General features: G+C 38.6%; 1 protein-coding gene across 2 annotated transcripts in view; it reads left to right on the forward strand.

Moving 5' to 3' along the window:
* RHBDD1 (rhomboid domain containing 1) overlaps window positions 1-15,505 on the forward strand; it is a 95,058-nt gene that overhangs the window by 13,975 nt on the left and 65,578 nt on the right. Inside the window, exons 1-3 of one of the 2 annotated variants that reach the window (XM_045575319.1) lie at window positions 3,033-3,207; window positions 8,800-9,295; window positions 10,631-10,763. In XM_045575319.1, coding sequence (XP_045431275.1) covers window positions 8,863-9,295; window positions 10,631-10,763 — 566 coding nt within the window. In that variant the 5' untranslated portion in view covers window positions 3,033-3,207; window positions 8,800-8,862. Of the gene's footprint in view, window positions 1-3,032; window positions 3,208-8,799; window positions 9,296-10,630; window positions 10,764-15,505 lie in introns of those variants that run through there. The other variant, XM_036421730.2, reaches the window with a different exon arrangement.

The raw sequence follows: 15,505 nt of genomic DNA on the forward strand, positions 1-15,505 counted from the left end.
ATCACTCCCTGGATAATGTTAGACTCTGGGATAGAGCTGATTACCAAGGCCTGACTTGATCATTTCTTTCGGTGATTCCATTTATTGCCTTGGGAAGGTATTTCTATGGCTTAGTATAAGTGATTGTATCATTTGAAACCACTTTGCTGTATTTAATTTAAATTTATCTTTTCACAGCTACCATTTTAGTTTTGCCTTAGTAATGATATATACAAGAAACATGCAATTTTGGTCTTTCTTTCACGATCCCACACCAAAACTGTAGAAAGGATTTCCACCAAATGGGGCAGTTATGTTTGGAATGGCCAGACTTACAATATAAGGTAGGGATGTGTGTGAAGTTCACTTTGGTGACCTCTGGTGGTAAGAGTACCCCATGTGGCTGCCAGTCTGAGGAGATAGCCCCATTTAATTAAGCACCTTGGACAGAGAAAGCTGAGTGCTGACATTTGAATCCCTGGAAAGTCTTCAGGGCAGAAACTCCATTGAGCTGCTTCTCACATGGGCAACTCTATAGAGCATCATCCTTCAGGAGAGATAGCAGGGCAGGGGATGATTTTCTTGACAAGTGCTGTGTAGACAGCTAGTAGATAACATGGAACTAATATTTTCTTCACATGATTGTGAGAACTAAATGAAACAAATGACACATAACTCCTTTGTAAACTATCAATAATTTCACATATATGTTATTTATTGGGAAGGTATATAAATATTATAAGACATTGGATCCTGGGATGAAAGGCTTGAAGTTGATCAGATGATTAAGATTTAACATCTTTATCATTTAACTTTATAGTGCTTATTATGTTTTACATATGCTAACTCATCAACTCCGTAAAGCAGGTTGATTATTATTTAGCATCTGTTTTATAAATGAGGACACTTAGGCATAAATTGATTGAGAACTTGCCCAAGGTTTTATCCAAGCAATTGAGCCGGGAATCAAACTCAGGCCACTTGGCTCCAGGGTTCATTCTATTAACCATATCACTATTCAATCTCATGACAAAGTACAGAAAGCTGTTATAGGTGCAAAAGCATGATAGATTGGGGCAGGGGATAACATGATGAGATTGGATTTAAATCAAATGGAGTGAGGTATTGTATCAAGTGGACTGAGGGAAGACTGTCAGGTGATAGGGCATGGTCTTTGGTAACGTTTGTCACCACATAACATATGCCCTTAGTAGTGATTGCTTACTTGCCTGGAACATTCTTTTACTTCTGTTATTTTAGTGGCTTAAATTCAAACTCACCAGAGGTCAGGTATTCTGCCTTCCACATGGATGGTATTTATATTTAAGGCAGGCTATTTTAAAGGTAATTCCACTAAGGTAAGGAAACTGTTTTATTTGTTTTCATTTGGGGAGATGTTATATAAGGGAGGGAGGGAGAGAAAGAAAGTCTTATATCTTAAGAACTCTAAGTCTGGTAATTTAAAATTAGAAGTATTTAGCCAGTTGGCATTAGGGAGATAGTTAATGGTTATGTGGAGCCAAATTAGACAATTTATCATGTAGTTATAACGATGAAGTGTATGAGTGTGGAGAACTACTGTATAAATGTGGGTCTCAGCAACCCTCAAAAGAGGAAAATGCTCTCAATTCTCAATTTCTCTTGGAACAGAGTCCCAGTTGTAGATAGTTCTGTGAATACATGCTGGAATGTAATTACTGAGAGTGGCACAATATTCATAAAGACTAGATTTCCATTACCTTCTTCATATAATTGGATTCCAGTTTTCATTTTTTATTCATGAAGTCGGATTTCATTCATTTGATTGTCTTCCATGAGCACAGGGCCTCTTATGGTCCTGGGATGGAGATTCCTCCCTGCACCCGCAGGATCCCCATTGACCAATCAACTTAGGTAGCTGATGTGTTGTGGTAAATTGAACACAGTGTACTGATGTGAAGATGTTGCATTTAATATTTGAATATTAAGTTTTAAAATTATAATTTACATGTTATACATACAACTCTGTACAATTATGTATTGCACATAAGCTGTAAGCTTTTTGAAATACATTCATATATTTGAAAAGTAGAAACAAATTACTTTGAAGTCTTCATTAATAACTTCTTGTTCATTAAATGCAAATACATATTATACTATACAATTTTCTTATTTTCAAAAACTATCTTGAAAATCTGCATTTTATGGTTAGGTTCTCTTGGGGCCTAAGGAAGCTAATGCCTTTTAGGGAAAAAATTATGCTAAGTTGGAAAAAATTTATACTAAGTAGGAGAAAAAATTATGCTTAGAAGTTTTATTGGGAAAACAGAGAATTTTATTATTGTGCTGTACTAAAAAGTTCTCATTTATTGGTCTTATAATAACAAGCTGAGAAAATCATTTGTTATGTACGTTAGGATTTGAAAGCCATGAATGATAAGACTCCTGAGAGAGTTACAGGAGAAAAAGTGGTCAGTCCAGTTCATTCCTAGAAAGGGTAGGCTGTCTTGAAACAGAATGAGAGAGTAAAAAGCATCTAGTGTGTATAGTTTGATCAAGTTCATGTATTTATGATGTACTAATTTGTTGTCCAACTCTTGTAATTTAAAAAGCAGAGGGAGTTTTTATGTTTAACATAAAGAATCTTCTATTTCCATAGCATATTTGCTTTGTTTGAAGCAATAAGCACACTAGCCTTCTGTTTCTTTCAAAAGCGATTTTACAGTATCTATAGTTGAGTGTGTTGGTCTAACCCTGCCCCTGCTATTGAACTACATTCCCATTCAACACAGCACATCACAGGGGAGGGGAGTGCTGACATCCTTGCAGTTGAACCTGAACAATCTCTTTGTAGTTTCATTTTTCTTTCTGAAGCATACTTTTGACCGGAGCTTGTTAAACTGTTTCAGAAGGAGAGACAGAGAGAGAGAGCTCAAGATAGAGAATGAGAAAGAGAGCTTGTCTGTATGGTTCTGTGTATCTGTGAGCACGTGTGTGTATATTATGTTTTAATCAATGAAAAATTTAGCATTTTCTTATCAGTAGTCATTATGGAAATGTAAATCAATGCCGCTTCACACCCACTAGGATGACTATGATTAAAAACTGGATAAAGACAAGTATTGTTGAAGATGAGACCTCTGACACTGTGGAGGAAATGTAAAAGAGTGCAGAAATTTGGAAAACAGTTGGGCAGTTCCGCAAAAAGTTAAGCAGAGTTAACATATAATCCAGCAATTCTACTTCTAGATATGTGCCCAAGAGAACTGAAAATAGAATCTATGGTTCTGTAAAAAACTGTTTATGAATGCTCATAACAGCACTATTCACTATAGCTGAAAAGTGGAAACAACCCAGATGTCCATTATCTGATGTATGGACAAGTCAGTGTTGTATCTCTCTATAATGAAATGTCCTTCTGTCATAAAAAGGAACTATTATATTATTAATACATGATACAACACAGATAAACATTGAAAACATGCCAAATGAAAGCAGCCAGACACAAAAGACCACATGTTGTATGATTCAGTTTATATGAAATGTTTAGAATAGGCAAATTCATAGAGACAGAAAATAGATTAGCGATTGCCAGGAACTGGGGTAGAGGGGAGAGTGGGGAGACACTGCTAATGGGAACAGGGTTTCATTTGGGGGTAATGAGAATGGTCTGGAATAGATATGGTGTTAGTTTTACAAACTTTTGAATATATCGAAAAATACTGAATTGTAGTATGATTTAATTCCATAGTATGTGATTTACATATCTCAATTTTTTTTAAAAGAAAGCGTAAGCATCTAGAAATCCAGGCATTAGCAAAGTACAGAGCCTGAGAGATAGTAGGCCTTTAATAAATACTTTGAATTGAACCAGGCCAAATGAGTTGAACAAACCTACTCTGTCCCCTATGACTTTTTAGGTAATATTGTAGATTTAAAATATATGGAACTATTATTAACTGCAATTTACCACCTGCATGAAAATAGTAGTAATGGCAATAGAAATCAATCAATTTCACATATGTAGTGATTGGCCTTTTCTAGAGTCTTAAAGAAAAACACATAATTTAAAAAAAAATCAGTGAATAACTGTCAGAGTTTTTGCACTTCTAGTGATATGGAAGGCTTTCAGAATAGCATTTTATTATTTCCATTAAGACTATCATTTCTTTCTTTCTTGTGAAACTAATTTGGTTACTATCTGATGCCAAATTGGATATATAATTTATAATGGTTATATATTCTTGCAAGTTAATGCTCTAAATTGTTCTTAAACATTTAATCTGAAAGTTGAGATATATACCTCCCTATTAAATGATAATGATGAAATATGTCCCACTTTGTAAGTAGAGTTGAAAATCACCACAATTAGTTTCTTTCTTTTTTTTTTATAGAACTCCTTTCTCTCCCCCTTGAGACACACTGGTTTCCCAAGTTATGAATTCAGTTTCTTTTGTTTGTTCCAGTCATTTAGTTTTTCTTATTACATACCTGTTAAATTTTTAATTTCTCATTAAAAGTAAATATGGATAATTTTCCTATCAATATTTCAAGAAGCCTTTCATTTTCTATCTGTCACAACTTTGGTGTGTTTTACTACATAATTAAAATGCCATTTTTAAAAATCAACTAGTACTAACAAAATAGCCTATTAATACATTTTAAATGGATCAGAGGTTAATTTCTGTAACATTGAGATAAATATTGTAAACACTGTTCTGGAACTAAAAATGGTAAGTGGAACAATATGTATAATGTTCTGGGGAAGGTTGCTACAATTGCAGGAAAAAATCTTAGAGGTAAACATCTCATAGGTATTCAGAACTTTTCAGTTCACTTATTATATAATGAAGATGTAATAAAAAAATACTAATCTTGAGTCATTGGTCAAATACTTACTAAGCACTGACTTTATGCCAGTCACTGGGCTAGGCTGTGGGTATTCAGCAGTCATCCAAATGGATAAGACAGTTCTGCCCTTGGCTATTTATGCTGTAATCCTGGAGCTCCTGGTATGGGAGCCCGCATGTGTCTGGAGCATGGTGATGGAGGCAGAGACCAGTGTGAGATGAGACCAGAGAAGTGGGCAGGGCACTAGTAAGCACAAGTGTTTAGTTATGGTGAAGAGTTTGGTCTTCATTCCAACTGTAATATAATACTGAAGGCTTACTGCAGGGGAATCCAACTCTAGTTTTGTGCATATTTCTCTGAGCAGCAGTAGAATATGGTTATGGTTGGTAGGTATAAAAGGAGAAGCAAGGAATCCTGCTAGGGAATTGGTTATAATGCAGGCTTAGACTACAGTAGTGACCCTCGAGTTAGAAGCGCCTAGATAGGTAACAAACCAGAAGAATTAAATGAGCCTTATATGGATGGGTGTTTGAGATAGTGAGGTGATGAGGGCCAAGGATGTGTATAAAGGGTGTTTTCTACATCACTGTCTTGGACTGGTTGCCTGGGGGTTCCATGACCTGAGATGGTGAGCAGGATGGAAGGACAGACTTGGAAGGGATGACTTCCTGTTGTTTTGGGCATGTTTAGTGTTTGGGGGGGGGGGGGTGTTTCTGAGGTGGGATATACAGAGACTAGCCTGCTTTTTTCCTTGAGATGCAGTGACTAGTTTATGGTCTGGATACAAATTAGAATAAAAAAATCTCTTCCCAAACTGAACACAATTATACCAGTTTCCAGCTCATAGATAAATTGCTATAACCGAGCATGCCTCTGTGGTTTCTCTTATAACTCAGCACTGTAAAATCTCTGTTTATTTGATGGGGGTTGGGGGGGGGGGGAGACAAAGCAATATTCACTTAATTGTCAACACTCGCTTACTTTAATCTGTTGTCTTTGTCTTTGGTGTTCCTAGCCCACAAGGTCAAGTTAAAGATTTGGTCTGCACCAGTTGGGTTTTCTGTTACCTTGTCACCAGCTGTATCCTTCACATTGGGTGGCTGACTTAATAACCTACTAAGAGAGCTGGTATGAAATGGTGCCAATTAATCTTTACTACCTAAAACTCAGAATTAGGTTCTACCTACACTGATACTCTAGTGGCCTCTATGAAAGCGGGGTCCAACATATTGTCCCCTTCTCACATTGACTGGGGTTATATCTGCCTTTGTAGTACGTACATATTTATTGCGAATATGAACCACATTATTTTATTCATCTTCTGATTTTCTACAGCCAGAATTTTTGTTTCCTTCAAGTAGAGATGGGCCATTTAGGGGCTAAGGTTGTGTTTTGTTCTTTGCTGAGCCTCTAGTGACTGGCATGCATTCAGCACCCGATATTTATTAAATAAATGAGTGATGGAAGGAATGCTGAGTAGTCATTCTGTGTGAAGAGGGTCAGTTTAGTTTCCAGAAACCGAAGATCAGGCAGACTATATACTTCCTATAAGATTATGTCCTTGGAACCTACTGAGAAATCAAGGCTGAAAAAATATAAATGTGGGAATCATTCTAATGGAAAGAATGATAGAAACCATGAGAGTGGAATTTCATGAGTGTGTGAAAAGAGTAAGGATAGGCGGGAAGTGAAATCAGAGGAGGGTGAAGGTGGGGAAAGCACAGTGTCCTGGGAAGCAGGAGCCTTCAGCAGTAGAGCTGAGAGGTGAGGGGGGAGGCGGACAGAAAGGGACCTTTAGTTTTGGGCAGAAGTAAAGCGAATGAATGTAATGGAAACATTTTATCCTTTTCTTCATACTTTTCATCACTAACAATTCCAATCAAGGAGAACTTTCTCTTAAGCAAAGACATAATTAGTTTTTATTTTCTGCTGTTCACGGCCTGGCCTCCATAGTACACTGCTTGTACTGATTCTGAAGGGTTTGTTTGTTACTTGATGATCAAGGCCGTGTTTTTTCATTGCTCGGATGACAGGTAATCATTTGGGAGAATTGTGAGAAAGTCACAGTAGTTGAAGAAGAAAATCATCCTGAAGGCCAATGTGAAAAATAGAGATCATTTCTCCAAAATTATTTGGGAGCTTTTCAGTTGAAATTTTATTAAATTCAATAGTTCATGAGAGTGCTACAAATCGGTAATAAGAAGCCCATGCAATAAAGAAACTTGGGTTGTGCTAATAATGAGGATATGCACACACATAGGCACATAGTTTTTTTCTTGGGCATTTCTTTTGAGGGTGATGTTGACAAGATGGGGAGTACAATACATTTGAGCCCTATCAGGATGCTTCCATTTGCAAAGGATTTTTCACCTAAGCGAGGTTATCCTTTCATATGAAAAAGTAGCTACCATTTATTCAGCACCTACTTTGCTCCAGACATGTTACAGTCATTCTGGGAAAGAGGTGTTATTCCTAACTGAAAGTGAAGAAATGGAAGTTGAGAGGGTTAAGTTCTTTGCCCTAGGTCACAGGATTAGTACATAGGAGAATCCTGCCCTTTTTTGCTCCAAAGCCTGTGTATGTTCCAACATGCCCTCTGAATGAGTCTTTAGTGCATCAGAGTGCCTTTCCTATTTGGGTGGAAGCCAAGAAGGCTCCACAGGGATAACAGACCCCCCTTCCCTCCATTGAGCACTTTTTCAGAGTCCTGTCTCCTAATCTGCCTACTGACCCATATCTGCATTTATTGATGACATAAATGTCATAACGAACAAGGCTCTTCCCTTTAAGGACTTGGTGTTTGTTTGTTTACCTCTTGCATCATTAGTCTGTGACTCTTTCTTCCCAAGCTTCTTCCCATGAGCATAAGTCAGTCCTTCACCAAAACAATTGTATTCCGTCTAGGTCAGTAATTGCTGTGTTAACTAATCACTCCAAAACTCCGTGAAGTAAAGTATATTGTTTATGTGGCTCACCGTTCTATGGGTCAGCACGTTAGTCTGGGCTCAGCTGAACTCACCCATTTTGTGGGAAGCTGCTAGTCACCTAGACAGCCTTGCTTCTGGGCATTAGCTGGTTGGTGGCTGTGGCCACCAGGGTGGCTGGCCATCTTGGACTTGTCCACGTGTGTGGGAGGATTTCAAGAGAGAGCAGAAGCCTGCAGATCATCTTGAGGCCTCAGTTCCTTTGCATCCTGTCAGCTGAAGCCAGTCACAAGGTCAGCCAGGATCTCAGTGCAGAAGCAGACTGCTGGACCCTGGCACTCCTCTGTGTCACTAATTCCTGCCCACACTTGAGACCAGAGGCGCATCACTGCCTTGGGCTGAAGCATGTGCCTCAGTTCTCTCTGTCACTGTGTTTAGAACATTGTGTGGCACTTGTCAATTCACTCACTTCTTAGTAGAATTGTGAGCTCCTTAAAAACAAACAGTGTTGCAAACCAGGATTTAGCTCCTAATAGGTAACGATTAAAAGCTGAAGTTTCTGTGAAAATAAAGTATTCCAGGAATTTTAAAACTGGCTTGTGGATATTTAAACACGTTGGAGCAGACTCTATGTAAAATATCAAAATTGAATATTTCTTTGAGAACGTGAAGGGGGTGAAGAATCCTTATCAGCATTGTGAGTAGAAATCATTATTAAATATTTATGTACTATCTTTGTAGGTTCTTTTTTAACTAGGTTACAAGTTTGCTCAAAAGGAAGCGAAGTCATATTTTCACAGCATATTTATCAGAGAAAGCATACCCACCTATTAACTGGTATACTTTTATCCCATTGGGATTTGGGATAAAAGTCTCTATTTTAAAATGTGATATGTAGGAAGGACATCATCCAATGTCTAGATGTTACTCTAGAAGACACTGAAATGAATGCTATTGGTAGATGAGAGATGTGGGACGCAATGGAAGCTCATCTTTAAGTGAGTAGTATGTATTGCATTTATTCTTCATTGATGGATGTTCATGTGCATTTTATTTTTTGTTACAGGTTCAGCTGCCTGTACACCTCCCTGAATCCTACATATTCCTCTCACTGAGTTGGCATCTAACCATGCAGCGGAGACCAAGAGGACTGAATGCTGGGCTTATGCTGCTCCTTTCTCAAATCTTTCATGTCGGCATCAATAATATTCCACCTGTCACTCTGGCTACTTTGGCTGTCAACATCTGGTTCTTCCTGAGTCCTCTGAAGCCACTGTATAGCTCCTGCCTCAGCGTGGAGAAGTGTTACCTAGAGAAAGACTGGCAGCGCTTGCTGCTCTCCCCCTTTCACCACGCGGATGACTGGCACCTGTATTTCAATATGGTGTCCATGCTATGGAAAGGAATACATCTGGAAAGAAGACTAGGAAGCCGATGGTTTGCCTATGTTATCACCACGTTCTCCCTACTCACTGGCGTGGTGTACCTCTTCTTGGAATTTGCTCTTGCAGAGTGTATGGGTGAGCCCAGCTTCAAAAGGAGTTGTGCTGTAGGTTTCTCAGGTAAGGCTGATAAGTTTCTAGGGGAGCATGCATAGAGGCAGTAAGGGAGGTGGGCTGCTGTCTTTTATGAAGCATGGGGCCATAGGTGATGAAGGAATCAAATTTTGAGTGAGTAAGGGCCGCCAGAGGGTGCACTTTGGAGAGGGGGCTGATTGGACCACAGGAGGGACATAGGTTTGGCTCTGCATCATTTACTCGTGGACAGTTTGGACTACAGTGTGTGCAAAGGCAGTTTTGTAGGAGACACAGTACTGGAAATCTGCACTAGCTCCATGATGGTGGGACCAGGGAGAGACCCACAGGTGTATTTGTGATGGGGAGTTCTGTAAAAAGATGAGTATGCCTCTTAATAACTTCATTAAAATAAATGCATCATGCTTACCATGGCATGCTCACTGTGTTTTAGGTATTAACATGGTGAGCATGCCATGCTACTATATGTTAATATTAACATATATTAATATATGTTAATGTTAACAAATATATTAACATATATTTAATACAATATTAAATATAACTCACTATTTAATATTCGTATAACAGGTTCATAGGGAGCTGGCATTGTCTTGGTTTCATAGATGGGGAAGCTAAGACTCAGAGAAGTAAAGAAACTTGCTTGAGGTTACACACCTAGTAGCTAGGAAGCTGAGGTTTGAACTCATGCTGCATGGCTTTATCCATGTGTTGCATTTCCTCTCCCTTTAACCTTTACTGTTTTTTGTTTTTATATATATGTCATAGGACTGAAATTGCCATCAGGGCGTAAATTAGGTGTTCTAAAAATGAGAAAGTGAAGGGAAGGAAGGAAATGATCCTGAAACAGAAGGAAATTAACCCTTCCCTGTATTTCCCCTGCTGTTGCTCCCCCTCCCTCCAAGATGCACCCTCTTGCATCTAATTGTGGGAGAAGAAAGAAAATATGTCCTTCCTTCAACCTCTTTCCATTGAGATTAGAAAAATATTTGTGACTTAACATACTTTTTCCTATTGAGTTAAAATTCACATGGCATAAAATTAATGATTTTGAAGTGTACATTTCAGTGGCATTTAGTGCCATTGCTAGTGTTTTATCTTCATTTTATGTGTTATGTATTTAGTAGCATACAGAAAAGTCAGTATTAACTTCTGTGTTAAGAAACATCACAAGAATTATTACTTTGTACACTGTCTTTCTACTGAGCACTGGGTTGATTTGTAAGGAGTTGAAGTATGTTTCAAAGCAAAAAGTTGATGTAGTGGAATAACCATTTTCACTTTCAGCTAGTTTTCTTTGTAAATGCTGATCATCTCTGCATTTGGATTGCTCATATTTGTATGCTCTTTCTTCTCTTTTAGGAGTTTTGTTTGCTTTGAAAGTTCTTAACAACCATTATTGCCCTGGAGGCTTTGTCACCGTTTTGGGCTTTCCTGTACCCAACAAATTTGCTTGTTGGGCAGAACTTGTGGCTATTCACTTAATCTCTCCAGGGTAAGTATTTATTTACTCCTAGAAAATACAAATGAAGAACCTCATGTTCCATGGGAAAGGAATTAGAATAATAAGGTAACTAATTGCTCAGTGAAGTTTATTCTGTAACTATAAGAATTGAATCAGTATCAAGCATTCCTAAGTTTGAATACTGAGCTATGTGATTTTGGTATACTTGGAATTATCTGAGTTTTGATTTCCTCACCTTTTATGTAGGAGCTAGAGGCCTGGTGCACAAAATTCCTGCATGGATAGGGTCCATAGGCCTGGCTGGCAAGCAGGGCCAATTGAGGCCTTCCAACTGCCAGCTGGGGCCTTCCTTCTGGCTGCCGGCTGGGGCCTTCTTTCCCTAGCTGCCTGCTGTCGGCTGCCCACTGGGGTCTTCCTTCATTTCGTGCTACCCACTTGTGGTCAGTGCATGTCATAGTGAATGATCCAACTTCTGGTCTCATGGTTGAACTTCCGATCTTATGGTCAAACTCCTGAGGGGACACTGCATATTAGCCTCTTATACATAAATAGATAATTGAACCTTATATACAGATTTGAGGGTTGACATTAACCAGTCTTTCAATCCAGTAACTCTAACAACAGAAATCCAAAGAGGCACATAGAAACCACATAACTATTGCAATATAAGATTGAAAAACAACAATAAGATATGTTGGTTCAATGCTTTTATACCATTTTAGTTGTAAATTGTCTAGGTAATAAACTCTTGTGGACCAAAAGCAGCTACATGCTAACCAGCTCAGAGAAGGCCTGCATGGCAACCTTGCAAACTCAGAGACTTATAGTAACCACAAAGGATGCTCTGAAATTTAAACTTTTTAACTAGAAGCAGTTTATAGCAGGCACTCATGTCCTAGGCTAGAATCTTCCCTGACAAAAGTTAAGTACCTTAACCAACCTTTCTATTGTCTTTTTTTTTTTTCTTCTGTCTATTGTCTTTTGCATCTACCATAATATTTCTTCACAATGTTAGGGTAACTCCTCTTTCTCCAGACCTCTCAGGGCACAACCAGTGCACCAGAGTGAAGACATTAAATCCTCTCATTGTCACTGTTATCACGTTAATTGTTGACTATTTAGGATCCCCATAACCACCTATGTAAAAGGTGTATGTTTCTGTCATTTTACTTTTCATCCAAAAACAGATGTTTCCCTGTATTGCTTTCTCCCACCTCCCTAATCTATCACCAATGGATTTCTTATAACCATTTGTATCTTCTTTTTAAATTGTATTATATAAAATAAGATGCAAAACTGCCATTTTCAGGAGCATTATCTCAGTCCCTTGAGATTTTGTTTCTGATAATTGTCCACTGTTTGGCTCAAACTCACAAAAAAAAAATCACCCCAAGTTTAAATGTTTCTTACCTTGATACTCTTTAAACAGAAGTCTTTACTCACAAACTTGACATATAAAATGGATCAACTTTTCACTCTTTGGGGTTGAGAGGAAGCAAGAGAGTCCATTCCTTTTTGCCTTACCCCTGTGTCACTGTGGCTGCCTCAAAAGCACCTCCAGAGAACCCCAGGGTTCTAAGGAACACAGTTTGAGAACCACTCAAGTCTCTGAATGCTTTACTGATAAGGACAAGGACATTCAGGAAGTTAAGGGACCCATCAAAGGATTCTTGGTAGACTCCAGGACTAGTTAGGATCCAGGCCTCCTGACTGCTGGTCCCCTGCTTCTGCCTGGGGTACTGGGCTTTTCCACTTGAGTCCCTTTCGCTGCTTTCTGTGTAGACAAAAAAAAGGGGGGGGGGGCGCGGTGAATTGTCCTATTTTTCCACTTCTTCCACCAGTTTCATTTCTCTTCATCTGGTAATGCAGCTGGAAACCCATGGTTGGTTTGTTGACTTTTACTCTGGGAACCTGGGCACTGTTTGGAGAATGGGCATATTTAGGAAGCTTCAGAAAGAAGTAAGGAGGATTTTTTTTCTCTCTGCTGTTCCTTTCAGAGAGCAGAGTTGTTTTTCATTTGCTTTTTGTTTGTATGCCTATATGGAGTGTCCTCCTTCATTTGAGAATATTCTCCTTGGGATGTATGTGAGCCCAGTAGCCCTGAGTCCTTCTTTAATACTAATTTCCATGCTAGCCAGCTGGCCTGTAAAAAGGCAGTGCGTGGCCACTGAGCACCACTCATTTGCAACTGTATTGTTATTTTGTGACAGTTCCTGGAAGAAAGCCTTACAAAATCTTCAAAATTTTCTTTGAAAAAATGGGTCCTGTAATGTCTGCCCCTTATCTGAACAACCCTCTCTCCACCTTGTCACTCACAGCTCCCTTACTCGCTTGATGTGATTTGCTTCTCTGTGTAGTCCAGAGACTTGTCTGTGACAGCAACACCCAACGTTCATATGAAAATCACTCCCAGTGGTGCTGGAACTTTTATTCTATAATGAACCCTTTGAATAGCAGTGCCTTTAATATGCTCATTCAGCTATTTCTGAAGACTCTCACCACGCATTTTATTTTTATTTTTTTAGTGTCCCTTTCTTACGTGGACAAGGCATAGTTGTATTTTTATATAATATGCCTATTCTGGGTGGAGGAACCTGGAAATTAAATGAGATTTCTTATCTTTAAGGTTTGAAAGAATAAATCTTTTGGTTTTTAAGATTTGACTACTTTGAATGATAAACTTCTGATAGCACATCTACTTATGCATACATCCCAAATAAAGACTGAGCTAAACACTGGTCCAGGAAACCTGAGAAGCAAGTGCTTCTTTGAGATGGATCTTGGAAAAGTGGGAGAAACCAGAGCTCTTTGCTCTGCATTATTCTTCTCCTGGTGGTTGTCAATTATAATTTTCATTGGGAAAACACTGTAAATCTTCAGGACAAAGCCTGCTTTATTGTTGGACTTAATGAACTGCCCTTGGGGAGGGAAAAAAAACAATCTGCCAAGCAAACATTTGGTAGACCTCTGAATTTTATGAAAGCCATAGAATTAGTAATGTCCCCTAGTTTTATGGCGGGAAGCCTCTCCAAACAGCCAGCCATTAGGCATTGTGAGGGGTGTGGACTTGACCAGCATGTTGAAGTACCCGCACTCAGTCCTTTGGGAGTGCTTTTGCTTTTCACCGTACTTGTGTGTGCTTTGTTTCAGATATTGCACTGCCTCACATGGTCTTTTCATTCCCCTGCTTGTCCTGGGACCCTAGAAGGGGAATGTGTCTGACGTAGTGCCTCTGCTCATGAGTGGCACAGGAGGGCAGTGTGCGTGCTGCCTCCTCCCAGGTGTGGCTGTGCCCCTGCTCACCTATATCCCCAGTCACCTTCTGTTGATGGAAAGAAGGGGGATCTGATGCCACATGTTACTTTCTAGCCCCCAATACTAGCCCAAATTATGAACCTCTGCAGTTTCCCTACGAGTTTAAGGTTGTCCTGTCTGAAAACTGAAGCTCAGAGCCATGAAGGTTATCCAGAGTAAGACAGCCACTTGGTGACCATGCTAGGGGATTGTAGTCAGTCACCCTCCTCCTTAACGTTTGGGAATATCGATCATGGCCCTTGTCTGAATTGGTTATTTCATGGTGAATCCTGAAGGATGACTCCCTGATTCTATCATTCCTTCTACCTTTACTATATGAGGTTAATCTGGGCTTGGAAGTTCATAGCCAAAGGCAAAGAATTGAGGAAGGTGAGTGTTCTGTTAAAGGCAGATCTTAGTTTTACAGGCTTGAAGCTTATTCAATTTTATGGGTCCTCCTTAAGAAGGAACTACAAAATTAGAAACAAAAAAAGTAAAAATGTTAAGAAAAGCAAGCACCACAATTGACAAATTTTTAAGAGCTGACAAATACTATAAACATTACAGAAACCATAAAAGTAATCTTAGGTTAACTCCCACAGGTTTTGCTTGCATACTGTGATCTCTTCATCATATGATATTAATTTGGTAATAGTGTTTCTGTAGAGGGAGTAGTATGGAGCATCAGAGTCAGTTTTTATTATTATTGAGAATTTAGAAAAGTTTTCTTAACTCATCTAAATTTTTAGAATTCTTGACAGATTTGGGGAAACTTCTATCAAGATATTTTTACATATAAGCTGTAAAATCTCAGGACTTTTCAAGTTTTCTTGTTCAGCTTTCTTTTCAAGTTTCTTGAGTGTTCTTTGAATTGATTTGAATGTCATCTGCTATTTTTTTTAATATGTTTTTGTTTTTTATTGATTTCAGAGATAGGAAGAGATAGAAACATTAATGATGAGAGAGAACCATTGATTGGCTGCCTCCTACTGAGGATCGAGTCCATAAACCAGGGTTGTGCCCTTACCAGGAATTGAACCATGACTCCTGGGTCATGGGTCAGTGCTAACCATTGAGCAACATCAGCCAGGCTTGTCAATGATCTTTATTGGTATGGTTCGAGATTTATGTTTTTTTCATGGACATCAATGCTTTGTGCTGTGTCAACAAGAAATATTAATATTAATATTCTTATGATTCACTCTTCATTAACTGGGTTATCGATATCCAAGAATTTATTACAACTTTTGATATAATTTAAAATTATTTTTGTTTTATAGTACAAACACAGGGATTCTAATAAAGTTTATTTTCTGTGATTCTCAAAAAAAAAAAAAATGAAAGGTGATGGTGCATTTAGAATTCCATGCACTGCATTATCCCCAACAGAGAACTTCTGCTGAATTTCTGTTGGAACTATGTAGTAATGGGAACTGAATCCTCCATTTACAGTTTTGCCTGCTTGGTGATTGGAAGAA

This window comes from Pipistrellus kuhlii, unplaced genomic scaffold (genome assembly GCF_014108245.1).
Source record: "Pipistrellus kuhlii isolate mPipKuh1 unplaced genomic scaffold, mPipKuh1.p scaffold_m20_p_7, whole genome shotgun sequence".
NCBI classification, from domain to species: Eukaryota; Metazoa; Chordata; class Mammalia; order Chiroptera; family Vespertilionidae; genus Pipistrellus; species Pipistrellus kuhlii.